The following is a 14233-nucleotide window of genomic DNA, read 5'->3' as shown; positions in this document are numbered from 1 at the left end:
ACCCCAGGCCCACCGGACCTTTCAATTGGGCCTCTACCCCGTAGATCCCAACAAACCCCTCACCCTTTCACTGCGAGCCGGCTGCATGAACTGCAGCCGGTCAGCTTCCAAATCGCACCACGGAAATATCTATACACACTCACACTTCACACCCTTCACGCCCACACCCTGGTGTCCCGCCCCGATACAAAGTGGCGGGACCTCCTGCCACCTTTAGAGGGTGAGCAACCCCGATGGGCCAGCCTGTATTCCACCTTGGTCCCGAGGCCCGTCAGGGACATTAGTTGGTGGCTCCTTCACGGAGCTGTGAGCACGGGTATGTTTTTGAAACGGTTCACCCCCATCCCGGATACTTGCCCTTTTTGCAATGTGAGGGAAACCTTGGTGCACATATATTTGGAGTGTGCCAGGCTGCAGCCCCTTTTCCGGCTCCTTACAAATATTTTATTACACTTTTGGCTACACTTTTCCCCTCACCTTTTTATCTACACACTCCCCATCCGTGGCACCACAAAATTGCGAGATCTCCTGGTTAACCTCCTCCTAGCCCTAGCTAAAACAGCCATTTATAAAACCAGAGAGAGGAGGTTGGCTAATGAAGCGTCCTGCGATTGTAGGGCCATTTTCCGATCCTCAGTACATTCACGTATCCGGGCGGAGTTCCTCTGGGCGGCGTCCACCGACTCCCTTGACGCCTTCGAGGAGCGGTGGGCGCTGTCCGAGGTTCTCTGCTCGGTGATCCCGTCTGGTTCCCTCCGTCTGACCCTTTGATTGAGGGGAAGAGCGAGAGACCCCAGCCCCAGCTGTTGCCGCTGTGGATATCATCATTACTGTCACCTAGGAGGGGTCCTATCACACGTGGTGTACATCCCCTCCAACCCCCAAACCGCCCACCCTGCAGCCGTGCCCATCTTGTCGGGCACTCTCAGGAGAGGAATAATCGGTGACACTGGGCGTGGCACTAGGTAACTCGAGGGGGTGGAAGACCATGAGTGTCGAGGAAGCCCCCCCGCTCTAGGCCACCAGGTAACTCAGGAGGGTGGAAGACCACGAGTGTCGAGGAAGCCTCCCCGCTCTGGGCCCAGGCTAGCCTGAACACTTCTCCCTCCTGAAGGCTGCTGTGTTGTACCTTGTGTTTGCTTTTGTTGCATAGTTTTGCTTTATTCTTTTTAGTGATTCCTTGTAAGTATTACACAAATAAAATTCTTTTCTGCTTCAAAAAAAAAACAAAAACACTCTCCTGCTGCCTTCTGGCCATGCTGTATCACAGTTTTAGAACAAAATTTGTGATCTTAAAATAGTTTTTTTACATAACCACAGAAAAGCAATGTCTAAATAAATTCTCTCAGCCACTCCTCAATTAAACATGCAGCAAACAACTCATGGGAATTTGCTTATTTCTGATGAGCTATGGAGGGCCAAGCGCGGGAAGACACCCCAGCCCCAAAAAATCAAACTGCCATCTTTGATTCTCTTTGACATGGGGGATTTTATGAGACTTAATGTTTCTACAACTGTTACAAACAACCCAGTCACAGCAGCCATCTTGGAATCAATCCCTCACAGGCTGGATGTTGCCCAGGGATGGTTTTCAAGGCATTGAAAAGACTTATTTTGTTTTTTCTCTTGGCACAACAAGGACAATTTTAAGAGAAGGCAAGTTTGTGCTCCAATAATGACAAAGACAGAAGCCTTCATTTTGCTTCACATTCATATATCTTTGGCAAAAAAACACCTTGGATGTTATAAACCTAGATTTTTAAAATTGTGGGTACAAACATTGTAGAAATACCAAAGAGCAGAAATCATTTGGTGCACAATTCTAAAAATCTTCAATGGGAAAACAGTTGAAAGGTGCTTAAATGAAATGAGAGTAGTGTGTGCCCGAGTCTGCCTCCTGGCGAGTCAAGCCTATGACATGTCAATGACAACATTTACAATTCCATTTCTGATCATTCTAATGGATGGAAAGATGAAGGGGATGGGAGTGATGCCATGGGAGATTGGACATGGGAGCTGCTGCCAGGAAGGAAATAGAGAGGAGAGAAATGAAAATATTTGAAGAGAAGGAAAAGAGAGAAAGGAGGATGGAAAGTGAAGAGAAATAAAGGGGGTAGAAATAGCAGTGCTCCTAAAAGGGAGGAGGCCAAAAGCAACACCAAGATACTGAACAAAACAAACAAACAAACAAACTTCGGTTACTACATAAAAGGCCAGATTCTATCCTTGATCTTACCGCAAAACTCTCCCTGACATCAACAGAAGACTGCAGCAGATGGAGGGGAGCATTCAGTCCTACACTTACCACCTGGCCCACTGTACTGCCAACCCAAAGCATGCAAAAATCATGAATCAGCCCCCCCAAAATCATGAGATTATTTAAAACCATTAAATGTGAGGTTCTTTTTTCTGAGTCTTTAGGGGTGATATTTTCAAGCCTTTCTCCACAACCAAAAGAGCTAGAAACTTAATTTTTAAATGAAAGCTGAGCTACTTTCACAGCCATGTGACTCCAGAAACTGGGGACTTTAAGAAAAGCACCAGGTATCACAAGACTCAGCAACACTGAGGACCGGTACATATCTGATTGTTCCACTTTCAACTGCTTTGTGGCAACATGTTTCAGCAAATGCTCTCTCCCAGGCCATGAACTCTTACTGTTTCCTTAGAAAGGGGAGCAAAGCCTGTGTTTGTATAGCAGGAAAGTGGCCCCTGGATTACATTCAATCTGCTTCGATTAAGGATCTCAAAAGGTTGCCCTGCCTGACAGCTTGATTTCCAGGTTTCAGTTAATCAGAATAGGAGTTCCTATTTAAAGCAAAGAAAATAAGGAATCAGGAAGTGCCAGCCCTTGTTTCTCTGTAGAGGTGTTGACAGGCTATTAAATCATTAGCAGTTCCTTGCCAGGAGCAGCAGAATAAATCTGGGAACCTGACAAACGGACAGCAGCTCTGTGCACAGAGACATATACACAGAGAAAGTACATGCTGTTATCTCATAGCTGTGTAAATATTTCAGCTGACATTTCCATTAGATCCACGCCAGTTTCCCACCAGCGTGATGTGTTTTTTAAATCGGCTTCCACCAGTTCACAATCAATATGCTAACCTGTCCCTAAAGTACAATGCAGGCAGCCTGGATTAGCATCCACAAAGATTACCAAGCGCAGGCATGTACAGAACAGAAGTGGTGTAGATGCATGAAAAAGGACAACTCCCAGAAGACATTACGAAGTTAATGACATGATGAGATTTTTCTTTTTCTTCCCCCTACCATTTAATTACTTAAGAGACTAGAAGGCAAACTGTTACATACCTGCTCAAAGCAGCAGCTTTGTAATTACACTGGAGTGAGGAGAGAATTTTTGTTATCTTGGAGCCTGAATCTACCGTGAAGAAGTTAAATCTGCAGCGCACAAAGGGGAAAGATGATGTCAGACCCAGGGAGCAATGGATGATAGATTATTTAGATTATAGTAGCATCTGGCAGCCCCAAATGAGATCAGGGCCCTCGGTATGTGACGCACTGTACAACCATATAGTAAGACAGCCTCTTTCCTGAAGAGCTAATGATCTATATAGACAAGCCATACAAAATGTGGGAGGGGAAACTGAGGCACAGAGAGGGAAAGTGATTTATCTAAAGGCACTCAGCAGGTCAGTGGCAGAGCTAGAAAAAGAACCCAGGTCTTCTGGCCCCAGGCCAGCATGCTAGCCACAAAGAGAGGAACCCATTATGGTAAGAAATGAAAAGTAATTTTAAATTAATGGACAGAGAGCAAGACTGAGGTGAGTTGGTCAGAGCTTCTTGGAAAGTAAAGAGGGGTAGGGGACTGAAGGAAAAGAAGACCTGAAAGAGGCAGATGATGTGTTTCTCCCCCTTCTGCACCCTCTCCATGCTTTGGAACTGTCAAATCCTCCAAGACATATATTTGCAGTCTCCTATACTGTGCTTTGTAGGGCAAATGTTAGCCCATGCAAATTGATCTACCAGCTAGTTTTGTGGTTCAGTAGAACCTTGAAAGGGAACACAAACCACTGGATTACTGGGGATATAGATCCCAGAGTTTGCTAAGCCAGTCCTCCTTATTATGTACAGCTTGGGAAGGGAGATTCCCTTTTAACAACAGGTTCAGTTCCCCCTCAGGAAGCAGAGAGGAGTGAGGGTGGCCAGCCCACTTCCCTAAGGGCTGATAGCTCAGCAGGACTTCAGTGCATAAAGCCATCGATACATGAGCCCTTACCTAGAGAAGTCCTGGCCATCCACACACTCCTTCATTTCTTCAGGGAAGTGAGTCTGCATTTAAAGGGGAACCTCTTCTCTACTCCAGCAGAGGAAAAGAGTGAATCTTTCTGAGTCTGAACCCAGCAGGGAACACCACCCTGTTCTGGACAGACTCAGAAATTAGGATAAATTGTTGTTTTAAATGTCCTCTTTTCTTTAGACCACGTGGTAGCTTTGTAAACAGCCTGGGAATCTGTATACATTAAATCCATACCCTCTTTGACGGTATCCTGGTGTAAGGGTGTTCAGGCTTGTTGCCCCTTTCCACAGCACCACACCGTAAAGCGTGTCCATTAATAATACATCTGTTTGGCCATTGGTGGAATGAAAGAACAGGAGAGTCCTTGCATTACAACCCCAGTATGATCTGAGTTCCCAATGGTGTAGCCCTGGGCATCCATTCCAAGTTCAGGCTGCATCGTAAGAGTGAGTGCTGGGTAGATTCAGGGTTGAGCCATTTTGGAGATACATCTGTGACAGTTACATGCATGGTGCTCTAAGTCCAGACAGCCCAGTGAGCTCAGACAAATAGTGCACAGCCATCGTCAGCTTCAACACTGAGGTGCATCGTGCAACGTTCCTGGCTGAGCCAAGCCATCAGGCCACACCGATCAAGATGGAGAAATTCATACTGTGCCTATATATGGAAGGCTAGGATAGCTGCTACCTGCTCTAGTTGATGTAAATTAGTTGGTGGGACGAGCTTGGCTGGCTTTGCTGCACTCCAAACAGCAATGCACTGAATCCATGGTCAATACATAACTGGGCATTGTCTAAATTAACTGTTAAACCTAAAAGACCCGAATCAAAATAAGTCACCTCACCTTCTTGCCTACAGAAAACGGTCATATGCTGCTGGAGTCCAATGCAGCACCTCACTATTAAGAGTTAGACAAACAACCCAATGCATCCAGGTGTCTCTAGCACTACAAGCTTGCTCCCTTTAAATGAAAGGGGGTCCTGAAGGCATGCAAGCATGGGCTTTTCTTCTTACTAGCATTCACAGCTGTGGGTGCCTCTAATGTAGAAATGTACACTGTGCTCCTCACCCTGCTCCCTGCCTCTCCCATCACAGGCAGTTCATGTAGGTACCTATGACAACAGGAGCCAACATGCCTTACTTTTTGCTCCTTTGTCTGCGCATCAGCACTACTGAGATGCTAAAGCAAAACTGCATACAGCTCTGGAGACAGGGTTTCAGCAATGAGCCTCCTAGGAGAGATTAGTGCTAATATGAATTGGCTTCTATCATCTTCTGAAACTATGCTCTGACTTGCTTCCTCTTGTCAATGCTGGTGATAAGTGCCAGATTCACAGCCCTGGAGAATGAAATATCTGTCCTTGGGAGCAGTACGATGTGGGCAGCAGTTGTATAAACGGTCCCACCCTGACCCCAACAATGCCTCACAGCCTGCAGGGGCCATCTCCAGGGGTGAAAGGCTCCTTTAGTACAGAGGATTATGCAGATCAAGCCAGAACACAGCCTGCTGCAAATCCCCAGCCAGTATTTATCAACATGCCATGACTAGTGATCGGCTGATCTCAGAAGACTCTGAGGTCTGGTTCAGATGAGCACCCAAAGCTGAGAATCTCTGCTGAATTCTCCAAACTGGGCTGGAAGATTCATGAAACTCCCAGTGCTTTATACTGACGATTGGACTGGGAATATTGTGAGGATAGATGCTGCAATCCTGGCCCTGTGTCATTTATTGCTGGAATCAGGAAAAGCAAAAGCAGAATCGTCAAAAGAAGAAAGAAAAAAAACAGTTCAAGTGAACTTTCTCAAACATTTTGGGTGAAAGTACTGAAATAGGGTAGGTGTGTCTTGCCAATGCCTAATCCTCATCCCCAAATCATCTCTTTCCTTGGAATGAGAAAATTCAGAGTCCAGAGCATTGCTGAGTATATACCGAATGGGAAAATTGAAAATAGGTAAGGACAAGATCTGCTAAGAAAGGTGGAAGGAATGGCATTTTCACCAGTCACATGAGGACTTCACTGTATCCACTACATTCAACAGGCAGAAAGGGGCCTTTACTTTTTGCTTTCCTATCTCATTGCACTGAAGAATATTAAAGAGTGATCTAACAGTCTCCAAATCTCTCTTCTTTCACAACACACTGCCAAGCTGAACCCTCCTGTATATTCCTTCTCTGAACTGACACCATTTCTTCAAGGGTCCTGACTGGGTGTTAGTTCTAGGCTTGTGTGCGCCAATGACTGCTTAGAAGTCCTAACCAATATACAAACCAGTTTTTCCACAGCTCCACTAGTTTATTAGTCTTGGCTATTAATTTCTCCCTGACAGGTAGACAATACCAATCAGCAACGTTTCCAGCCGACTGTTCTTCCTCTGAGTGACAGGCGGATGCATCAGTTCCTGCACTGGCTGAGGGGTTGCAAAACAATGGCTGGAAAACACCACAGAGCCACTTCCTGTTGTAAACTCTATCCTCTGAAGAGGCAAAGAAAACAGCCAATGCTCCTGTGGGACAGCATGTTTGTGTTGGCTTGGGAGGGAGGCGGCATGTGACTGTTTCTCTTGTTGGAGTTTTTAGGAGAATTTGCCTCGCCCTGCAGTGAGCAAGAGGAAAAAATGAAATAAAAACAGCCCTATTTCCGCCCAGTGCAAGGAGAGTTCATCTGCAGAGGGAAAGACGATGGAATATGGGGCACTTCAGAATGAGGTGTTTAGCATTTTTTTTTAAAGCACGCTGCCAACACATGTGGCATGGTCTGTCCCGGGATGACCATCCCATCCCGTGATATTTCAGAGGGGGATGGAAAGTTCCCCCATCTCCTCCCTGCCTGTGCAGCAGACACAGCCCTGGATTTGTATACGCTGGAGAATTCACCTTCGGATCAGGTTGCATGTAAAGGGAAATAGTGGCGGCTGTTCAACAGGGTTATAGAACTGACAGACAGGGAAAGAATTTGCCTTCAAGATGCTGGACTAAACAGAGACATTAGAGTGACAAGGTGGGGGAGGTAGTATCTTTTATTGGACCAACTTCTGTTGGTGAGAGGGACAAGCTTTCAAGGGGAACAGAGCTCTGAGGGGTGCACTGAAACTTCAGGGACTTAGATAATACCCAAAACTGATTGTTTGCATGCGACTTATCCAGTGACCACACAAGCTAGCCCAGCCCAAAGCACTTCGGGATTCCAGATCTAATCACAACATTTGGGGAACTCAACCACGAACTGAAGCCTGGGAGAACTTGTGATCAGAGAGCCCAACCCCTCAGCACAGGCAGCTGGACAGAAACAATTCCTTTGTGAAGCACAGTGCTGCAGTGCAGAAGCCCATCCCTAGAGATGAAAGGAAGAGATGACCAACTGCTTCCCTACATGGCTGACACTGATGATCTGAGAATAGCCATGACTGAAACCAATTAAAACCAGCAGAAACACTGAAACCAGAATTGTGCCTGCGCATGAGAGGGTCTGAACGTGGCCTCAACTTTCTTGAGACAGTGGATGGCATAAGGAGAGGGCATCTGCTTCATCTTATACCTCCTTTGGCCGCTCCTCCTGAGGCACCCCCACCCCTCTTGGCAGCAGGTAAATTATGAATTTTGCAAACCCACCGGATGGGCAAATAAATTCAAGCTGCACTATGCCACCAGACAGCCACTGTGTCACTTACACTACTGCTGACCTTGGCCTAGAGACATCCCAGGCAGCTGCACCCACTTACATCATGTTCAAGTTTGGCCCTAGATCCCTACAATTAAGTCAATGAACCCTAAGAAGTCTAGCATGTGACTCACTATGAAAACCAGCTGGATGTGCAAAACCATTGCCTAGAGAGACAGCTGCAACCTACAGAGCTTGTGAATCCAGCTCTGAATCACTTCCCACAGGTGAGGATACATGGGGAAGCATCACTGCAAACCTCTCATTCAGCTGTCCATCGCAACTCAAGTTAATAAACCCTAATCTGGCTAAACACCTCTGCCCTCCCTTCCCCACCCATGTCCCCTTCATTGCCCAAGCCTTTCTTCCAGCTCTCCTCAATGCCACCACACACTGACTTAGCAAAACTAAAAGCCCCTTTTCTTTCCAAGTTACTGTATACACAGATCACTTGGACCTGGCCTACACACAAAGGTTGCCCCTGTGTAACTTTAAAACAGCATAACCATTTGGGTATGGAATAGCTTTCGTATGAGGAGAGATTAAAAAGACTGGGGATTTTCAGCTTGGAAAAGAGATGACTAAGGGGGGATATGATAGATGTCTATAAAATCATGACTGGTGTGGAGACAGTAAATAAGGAAGCATTATTTACTCCTCATAACACAAGAACTAGGAGTCACCAAATGAAATTAATAGGCAGCAGGTTTAAAACAAACAGAAAGAAGTATTTCTTCACACAATGCACAGTCAACCTGTGCAATTCTTTGCCAGAAGGTTCAAAAAAGAAGTGGTAAGTTCATGGAGGATAGGTCAATCAATAGCTACTAGCCAGGATGGGCAGGGATGGTGTCCCTAGCCTCAGTTTGCCAGTGGCTGGGAATGGGCAACAGAGGATGGATCACTTGATGATTACCTGTTCTGTTCATTCCCTCTGGGGCACGTGGCATTGGCCACTGTCGGAAGACAGGATACTGAGCTAGACAGACCATTGGTCTGACCCAGTATGGCCATTCTTATGTTCTTGTTCTTAAAAACTGATTTGAGTTAATCTGGTGCAAACCCATATGTGGACACACCTCAACTGGTTTGCAACTTGCTTGTACTGATTTAGGGTTTGTCTGTACAAGAAATTTCTCTACAGTTAAAACAGGTAGCAAGACCTGTGTAAACAAGCCCCTAGCTTACATCAGTAAGGAGTCCTCTGGCTCCAGCTCTCTAACTCTCCTCTCCATTCAGGGGCACCTACAGAGCAGACTGGGGGGAGAAACCCCAAACAACACTTGAATTGCTTCACCCTAGGATATAGCTTCACTGCAGCGTTAATGCTGGTGACGGGCACTCAGCTCTAAGCACTTGGGCTAACCTAGCTTGGTGAGAGCAGAGACATTGCAAAGCTCTGCCTGAGTGCGCCCATTCCACTGAGCCCATGTTGGCGTTGCACTCCTCTGCGTGGCACTAGGACTGCTGGGGGCATATCCCATGGGTCTTTTTGCTGCAGTGAGCTGAGCTGCTCTATGATTATCTCCCAGCAAATTGTGGAAGAACATGTCTGTCCTTCTGGGCACAGAGGGAATTGTGAGGCAGCACTGGAGGACTAGCAGCATCCATGTGACTTAGCCTGCAGCCTCACTGCAAAGTGGGCAGGTTACCAGCCTGAGTGAAAGCTGCACCCAGGCTCTAGACCATATCCTCAGCTCAGCCAGCTAGTCTGGGTATAAAGCACTAGCACCCCTCAGGTCAGAGGTTTGTGGGTGTGGACAGGAGCTGGGATAGTGTCAACACCAGAGTAAGGGCTTGAGTTCACGATGCAGTGAAGACACACCCACAGGCTGCTGGGGCTGAGTTGCATCTTTTGATCTCTTGTGATGAACGGGATGTACAGTAGGTGAAGGAAGCCTGTTAGCCCAAATGTAGATTGCACAGAACAGGCAGATTATCTCTGCTCTCTTGCCATCCTGCCAGGAATGGCCTTGCAGCTTCTAAAGATAACAGTCTTTAATTAGTTGTCAAAAGTTGCTAAGAACCTTGCAGGGGGTTCTGTATCTGTATTTACAGAGCTTTCCATCCTTGGAAACAATTGCCCATCTCTTAGGGTTCAGTAGCAAAGCTCCTGAGTTTTAGAAGTGGTGTTGCTCTGGAAGCCAGGTCTTATGTTACCATTAACCTGTATATGTTAAAAGCTGTGTCAATAAAGTGGGCATTTTATTGCTGCTGCAGCCCTAGTACAAAATCTTTTTGCCAGACAGACTCAGCCAGGCAGGGACAGAGTGGTCAGAAATGGCCAAGGACAGCTCTCTGGTTAGCTAGGAAAATATCACTCCCACTATTCTGACATCATCATTAACTTTTCTGTGCAGTAGCAGGAGTTCAGAACACTGATGAGCTTCCTCCTAATGGAAATTCCAGTGTACCCGTTGCCCAGTGTCCTGTAGATTAAACTGCAAGTTGACAGGAGGGAGGAGTCATTCCCAGGTTCATCAGGAGCAGATGCACACGTCACATTTTATTTGTCCACAAAAAAGTATAACTATTAAATCCCAATGTTGATAAGAAAGAAAGAAAGAAAGAAAGATTTACTGGTGGAGGAAAGGTTAGAATGGAGTGTGCACTGAACAACAAAGAGATGGTGGAGATGTGAAGGGTGTAAACACAAAGGACAGTTTGGTCCAAGAGGGAACGGGATAGTAGGATGAAATTAAACAAAGTGAATCAAGCAGCATATCTGAGCATTTCCTGTTACGGAAATCTTTTCAAAGGAGGAATATTTTCCTAAGGGAAGTGGTGGAAACCTCATTGCTTCCATCATCTAAAACTGAATAAAGCCCTAGAGAGTCAACTGACGGGATCATTCATGCAGTGGCCAGAGTTCGCTCTGGCGGGGAGGGCTAGATAAGACCTACCCCAGTATGCTTCCCTCCGTCTCCCCAAATCTCTAATTTCAGTGAACCTGGTTTTTAGAGAAGCCATTAGTGATTGTTACCAGCTCAATTTTACCTGCTGGCAACCTTCAGTCTTGCTCTGTCACTCCTAATAAAAACATTTTTCCATGCAGAGAGTGACCTAAATGCTACGTGTGGACTCCTAGGTTTAGCAGGGTGGGCCCAATGCCACTATATTCCAATTAGTCATAGGGCTAACACTGCCCTCTTCAAATGCTGGCTGTATGGAAGAGGTCTATCGAGCAGCACAGTTCTTAGGGATGGTGGACATGCAGAAGTCACACTGGTTTAAAGTGATTCAATTAAAGTGGTGCAAACACTCACATCAATTTAGACCTCACTTCTCTGGATTTGTTTTATGGATGCTATTTTTCCACAGGCCCCCCGCCTCATTAAGCATCCAGGATGGATAGCGCTCTGGGGCGACACTGGGGCTGTGACCTGAAGAAGGCTGCTGTCTGTAGGACCCCTGCCTTGCTTGTTGCAGAAGTTGGAAGGTGCGTCATGAATGAGGGAGAGGACTGTGGGAAGAGAAAGGGATCTGATTTACAGAAGTGCTGAGCACTTGCAGCTGAAATCAACAGAAGCTGTGCTTTGAAAATATAAAGTGCTATGTAATGCTAAGTAGTCTGTAAAATTAAGTCCTAGGAATCTCACATCAGACACCCACAATTTACTCTCTCTATGGCTCACAGAAAAAGCCCATAAGGTAGGATCCCTGTGGAAAAAACAGTATGTAATCATGTAACTAAAGAAAAAAGAAAAGGAGCGCTTGTGGCACCTTAGAGACTAACAAATTTATTTGAGCACAAGCTTTCATGAGCTACAGCTCACTTCATCGGATGCATTCAGTGGAAAATACTAAATAATAATAACTAAAGACTGCATCATAATGTGTATGCACAAGGGGCCTGAATTAAGGTTGCACAGGTATAGGACAGGAAGTAAGAGATCAATCCCCCTTGCAGTGAGCTGAGATATAAAGGAAACTCCATTTGTAGCTCAGTAGAAGGAAAGTCCCAGACATGTTGTGCACAGTTAGAATGAAAGTTCGCCCAGTGGTGGGGCAGAAAAGTTGACTTCAGAAGAGGGCTCCCCATTTGCCTCACCCTCATTGAATAGTTTCATTTTTTAAAATGCAATCCCAGGGGCTAGCCAGCCTCATAGGTAGAAGGCGCCAAGCAGCAAGGAGACACTAGAACAAGCCCCAACACACACAGAAGAAACAACAAAAGGACTACACTATGCTTACAATCAGGCTTTGTGATGGCTTTTTTTTTTTTTTTGGTCATCCTAAATGCAAATCTCTCTCTTCCCCGCCCCAAACCCCTTGCGTGGTCTTGGAAAGGCAGGCCTCCTGTTTGCTCACTTCTGGGAGCACAGTGGCAGCTGGTAGAGTGGGGAGTGGAGTGGAGTTTATTCAGCAGGTACAAAGTCTCTTTTGTTCCCCAGACAGTGCTGAGCTGCTGCTCCCCGGGGCTCTGGGAGAAGGGGAGGGGGCGCCTCAGTAAAATGACTAGGTTCTGTTTGTGGTATCTTAGCAGGACCACAGCAGTGTTTCTTTGATCCCTGGTCATGAAAAGAGCACAAAAGATTGAATGAAAGAATGAAGACCTATACAAACTGGCTACAGTGACTTTGTCTGCCACAGGACCTCCTCCTGCAGTAGAAGTGCCCTATATTATTACCTCCCCCTGTGATGGTCACTGGCTGTCGGTCCCTTTCAATAAGATCTTTCAATAAGATGCCAACATCCTCCCCCACCCCCCATATCCCCCCACATGCAGAGCTCAATACGCCCCACTAAAGCTGCTTTGTGGCCCTGGTACTGAACGCGTTGCAGGTTTGCTGCTGCCTGGATACTTGCAATCAGTAATGCAAACAATTCAGTCACTGCAGGTGCAGAATGAACACACTATCCCGTGCAGCAAGATCTACTTTTCAAGGTTTGTCTTGCTAAATAAGCCCTGAAAGGACATGATGTAGCACATAGGCCACAAGATGCTTGGCTGAGAGCTCATTAAAACTCATTTGAGACTGCACCTTCCTCTGGTATATTTCATGCCTATACTAGGCCCTCTGTAATTTACATTTTAAATTCCTTAAAGCAGGGATCCAGCCATCTTATAGGTTTAGCAAATAGCCTAGCACACTGATGCATGTGCTTTCCTTCTCCACACGCTTCTCTGCCTGGATACTTGCAATCAGTAATGCAAACAATTCAGTCACTGAACACACTTCTCTTGTTAATCAAGTCTGCAACATTAGCACTTTCAGTTTATGTTTTTGTTCAGGACCTGAAGTAGGCTAATGAAAGACATTTTAAAAGATTCCTGTTGACTGGCTCACTGCCCCCAAGAAGCTGTACTGAGAGGGTGCACACAGTGTGGCTTGGTAAAATGGTTTGAAGAAACAGGCTCCATCTGGATCTGGAAAGAGGATGATCACATTGTGAGTCAATACTGCATGCTAGGATGCAGAATGTTTATAAACATCATTTATGTACTAAATATAAGAGCAGGTGGTATGTGAGTTACCCTATGCTTATTAGGTGAGACCCCCAGATTTATAACAAGTTGACACGATGGCTCTTCAATGGTCAAGGGTTGGACATCTCAGCTTCAGTGCACATGATCTTCCACTACCCAGTACGAAAGCACAGGCAGGACCTTTACTCTTAGCCAAATAAATACTATGCTCAGCGTTTTGGAATCATAGAATATAAGGGTTGGAAGGGACCTCAGGATGTCATCTAGTCCAACCCCCTGCTGGAAGCAGGACCAATCCCCAACTAAATCATCCCAGACAGGGCTTTGTCAAGCCGGGCCGTAAAAACCTCTAAGGAAGGAGATTCCACCACCTCCCTAGGTAACCCATTCCAGTGCTTCACCACCCTCCTAGTGAAAAAGTTTTTCCTAATATCCAACCTAAACCTCCCCCCACTGCAACTTGAGACCATTACTCCTTGTTCTGTCATCTGGTATCACTGAGAACAGTCTAGATCCATCCTCTTTAGAATCCCCTTTTAGGTAGTTGAAAGCAGCTATCAAATCCCCCCTCATTCTTCTTTTCTGCAGACTAAAGAAGTCCAGTTCCCTCAGCCTCTCCTCAAAAGTCATGTGCTCCAGCCCCCTAATCATTTTTGCACTTGTCTTTGTTGAACCCCATCAGATTTCTTTTTTTGGCCCAATCCTCTAATTTGTCTAGGTCCCTCTGTATCCTATCCCTACCCTCCAGAGTATCTACCACTCCTCCCAGTTTAGTGTCCACCTGCAAATGATCCTGTTCAGCAGGGAGAGGTGGAAAGTGCGCGGGTGATGTTAAAAAAAACAAACAAAATCTTTCAGACTTCTTGTCAAGACCGTCAG

General features: G+C 46.0%; 1 protein-coding gene across 7 annotated transcripts in view; it reads right to left on the bottom strand.

Moving 5' to 3' along the window:
* Positions 1-14233, bottom strand: part of HDAC8 (histone deacetylase 8) — a 127647-nt gene that overhangs the window by 36999 nt on the left and 76415 nt on the right. Inside the window, exon 11 of one of the 7 annotated variants that reach the window (XM_077826035.1) lies at positions 12843-13294. The exons of the other annotated variants lie outside the window; for them this stretch is intronic. Within the exon in view, the coding sequence (XP_077682161.1) occupies positions 13211-13294 (84 nt within the window). The 3' untranslated portion in view covers positions 12843-13210. Of the gene's footprint in view, positions 1-12842; positions 13295-14233 lie in introns of those variants that run through there. 7 annotated transcript variants of the gene reach the window in all.

This window comes from Eretmochelys imbricata, chromosome 9, assembly GCF_965152235.1.
Source record: "Eretmochelys imbricata isolate rEreImb1 chromosome 9, rEreImb1.hap1, whole genome shotgun sequence".
NCBI lineage: Eukaryota > Metazoa > Chordata > Testudines > Cheloniidae > Eretmochelys > Eretmochelys imbricata.
The sequence above is the reverse complement of the archived record's forward strand: the minus strand, read 5'-3'. Positions and strand labels throughout refer to the sequence as shown.